The sequence below is a fragment of the Otolemur garnettii genome, unplaced genomic scaffold (assembly GCF_000181295.1).
Source record: "Otolemur garnettii isolate 467f Iridium unplaced genomic scaffold, OtoGar3 scaffold00026, whole genome shotgun sequence".
Taxonomy (NCBI): Eukaryota; Metazoa; Chordata; class Mammalia; order Primates; family Galagidae; genus Otolemur; species Otolemur garnettii.
The window spans coordinates 7,507,642-7,511,180 of record NW_003852421.1 but is presented as its reverse complement, the minus strand read 5'-3'; the positions used below and the strand labels follow the sequence as shown (position 1 = coordinate 7,511,180).

The window sequence follows — 3,539 nt, the reverse complement described above, 5'->3', positions numbered from 1 at the left end:
GTTTGAAATAAATCTGTACTTTTATAAACTATCCAGTCTAAGATACAGTAGAACGTCCATAGTTAACCATCTCCCTACATTGACCACCTCCTTAAGCTGAGACCTAATTTTCATAGACTGGGCAAGCACCATATGTACGTATCAGCACAGGAGACCTAGTTCCTTACATTGACCACCTGTGCGTATTGACCAGTCTGTTACAGTCCCTTGCGTGGTCGACTTAGAGAGGTTCTACTGTACTCTGTAATAGAAAGCCAAAAGGACTGTGACAGCATCTAATAGAAGGAAGCCACTTAGCACTCTAAACTTATTGCTAGAAACCAGCCCTTGAAATACATGAAATACAGAGTAAGAAAATGGGCAACTCTCTGCCTTTCTTTGTAGGAGACCAATTTCCTGAGATGCTTCTCATTCTCTGTGTGTCTGTCTTCTGGGAAAATGCAATGTAAACAGCACAAAATGTTCAGTACTGAGAAAAAAAAGTTACCTCTTCAGTCTTTTTCTCCCTTGATCCTGTCACTATTCTGAACAACTTCACTATCATTGAGGAAAACCAACCATGAGCTGGGAATTACTGCTCCTTGACCTCACTCCAGCAACCTTTGCCTGCTCAGCATTTTAATTCCCCATACCCACCATTCCTACCTAGAGCTGCTCCACGTTGGAAGTCCTTAACTCTAGGAACCTATCCTCTGGCTGCAAGCTCACAACTTCCCCGCCCTTTCATGCCTTGCTATACACTCACACACCACCTGTTTTTTATTTGAGAGCTCTCCCTACCCTTGATACCCCATTTTCTATAGGCTGACCACCTACTCTTTCACCAAAATCCTTAATTCCCTTATAACTCAATCCTTCTACTACACACATTAACTTTCCTCTCTCTCTATAAATGTATGTGGCTTATTGCTGAAGAAACTCAAAAAAAACTGCAAATCCACAGCTTCCAACCTGAATGGAGCAAGCTACTCTCAGTCCTTTTGCTTGCTCTTAGTTAGCACCTTTCTCATCTCCAAATGGCCAGCACTTTCCTCAAGCCCACACCACTCATCTGCTTGCTCATTCACTCGCACTCTGCCAATTCAATCCCTACCTGCCTTCTCTCGAAACTTCAAGATCTGGTCCCATCTACCTTTGCATTCTCCAGCCCCACTCCAATTTAACCTTCTCATAACACAGAACTACTTACAGTTCTCAAGCACACTAGTGGCTAAAAACACAGGTTCTAGATCTGGGTTCAAGTTCTAGTTCCACGGTTTTGTGACCTTAGGTTAGTTGTGCAACATCTTTGAACCTAGGTGTCCCCTTCTATGAACTAAAGAAGTAACAGTCAGTACCTTTTTGGCACACTGAGGGATACATGATATGCCCTCAGTGAAGTTAGGTATTAGATATTGATACAATGCTGCTACTTGTGCTCATCACATTGCCTCCTCTGGCTGGAATAATCTTGCTTCTCCTTGCAAACCTGGCTGACAACAGACATTTCTTTTAAGATAATTCAGATGTCATTTTAAGCAAAGCAAAACTGCATTCTCCAAAACCCCATTCCCCAAATGAGTTAAGTGTCTCCTTTTTTGTCTCCCAATTCACACAGTGAGCAATATGAAGGCAAGGATTTTTGTTGTTGTTCTGTATCTCCTACTACAGAAACTGCTAGAAAACAGACACTTAAAGAACTGTTCGACTGAAGCCAAACTATAGCCAACTGAAGTAAAATATACCTCCACATTACTATTTTAAGGATGCAACTTTCTTACCATTGTGATGCACTAGAGCCCCATGCTCTATCTTCTTTTTCATGTCATAAATGTGAATTGTTTCATCTTTACTCCCAGTGACTACAAAACGACTATTTACAGCCACTGCTGACAAGGAGGCAGTGTGAGCATGATGAGTGAAGTCAGCCACCAGGGACCATTTCTGTTAAAGAGAAGATGTATGATCAATTGCCACAGTCACACCACAGTTCTCCAGAAACAGATGAGGGATTTCACAATCCATGAAAACTACCAATGGATCCTATATATGGAGAAAAAACTCCGCAATTATATATAGATTAAAACTAACAAGAATCTAAAAACTGAATGAGGCAGGTAAAACAAAGAGGTGGGAAGGCAATACTGGGTATACTAACTCTGAAACATAGCACTGGAATCTGGACTAGAGAGACGTCCAGATCCCAACCAAAGCTTGAACTCTTTAATAGATGTGCTTATATGTGAGACTTCTACATCATTTACTCTTTCAAATGTTCAAATATCTATTTGAATTTATTCATTTAAAGAATGAGTGCCTACTAAGCATGCACTTGCCATGATTTGTGGCACTTGATATACAGCCAGGGACAAACTTTAATGGAGTTTCCATTCTAGTGGGAGATACAAAATAAATTAATACAATGTCATTTAGAAATACCTGTAATGACAAGTCCTAGAAAGAAAAGCAAACAGACTACAGGTATTTTTCCATTAGTATGAACAACATACAGAATCACCATAAACTACACTTACTGGCAGGTCACTTTTGGATTGGGAAATGTGACTGGATGAATGCAAAGAATGACAGCAAAACATACACACTCCTTAAACTGAAAGCGCTGTATCAAAGCATATTCACAAATCAAATCAAAGAAGAAGAAAAAAAACCACCAAACTTCTGTGAACACACTTGTTACTGCAAATCAAGTCCTGAAAAACTACAGTGACAAACAGTTCTATCAATCAGCTTGGTGCCTGTGGCTCAAGTGGCTAAGGCGCCAGCCACATACACCCAAGGTGGCGGGTTTGAATCCAGCCCAGGCTCACCAAACAACAATGATGGCTGCAACCAAAAAATAGCCGAGTGTTGTGGCCAGCGCCTGTGGTCCCAGCTACTTGGGAGGCAGAGGCAGGAGACTCGCTTAAGCCCAGGAGTTGGAGGTTGCTATGAGCTGTGATGCCATGGCACTCTACCCAGGGGGACAGCTTGAGGCTCCTGTCTCAAAAAAAAAAGTGACAGTTCTATCAATCAATTAGGACCAAAGAGGCCTCTCTTTTGTGTCAAGGCATAGCATTCCTGAGGGTCTGCTATGGCCTTAAATCTAGGAATAACTTCTGTCAATTCATGATACAAAAGGTAGTGTTGGTTATCTAGGCTGTTGTCTAGACTTAGAACCAGTATTGGGTAAAGAGTAAGAGCTTCAAGTGTCACAGCCACTTGGGGGTCTCAAACATTCTGAGGCAGCTCTGCCAATTATTAGCTGTGTACCCTTGAGCAGTCATATAACCTATCTCTGAAGAACCCTCATCTGAAAAATGAGAATAACTGTATCTATCTCAAAGGGTTGCTGTGAAGTGTACTGTGTCTAGAACATAGTAAGCAATTTGACTACCAAAAAACCCATATTCAATAGTATCACCTCTAGATATTCAAAACATGTCACCTTTTAGTCAAATGCTGAAAGCAGACAAATAACCAGGGTAGAAAACAAAATAAACAAAAGCAATTAACCAAGTCATACACAAAATAAACAAAAGCAATTAGCCAAGTCCAGTTTT

At 40.9% G+C, this 3,539-nt stretch overlaps 1 protein-coding gene across 1 annotated transcript in view; it reads right to left on the bottom strand.

Annotated features, from left to right (window-relative positions):
- The window catches only part of PAK1IP1 (PAK1 interacting protein 1), a gene marked incomplete at its 5' end in the record, with an annotated part of 11,559 nt that extends 9,633 nt beyond the window's left edge, over nt 1-1,926 (bottom strand). Inside the window, one exon of the mRNA XM_023512283.1 lies at nt 1,761-1,926. Within this exon, the coding sequence (XP_023368051.1) occupies nt 1,761-1,926 (166 nt within the window). The remainder of the gene's footprint in view (nt 1-1,760) is intronic.
- Between the last annotated feature and the right edge of the window lie 1,613 nt (nt 1,927-3,539).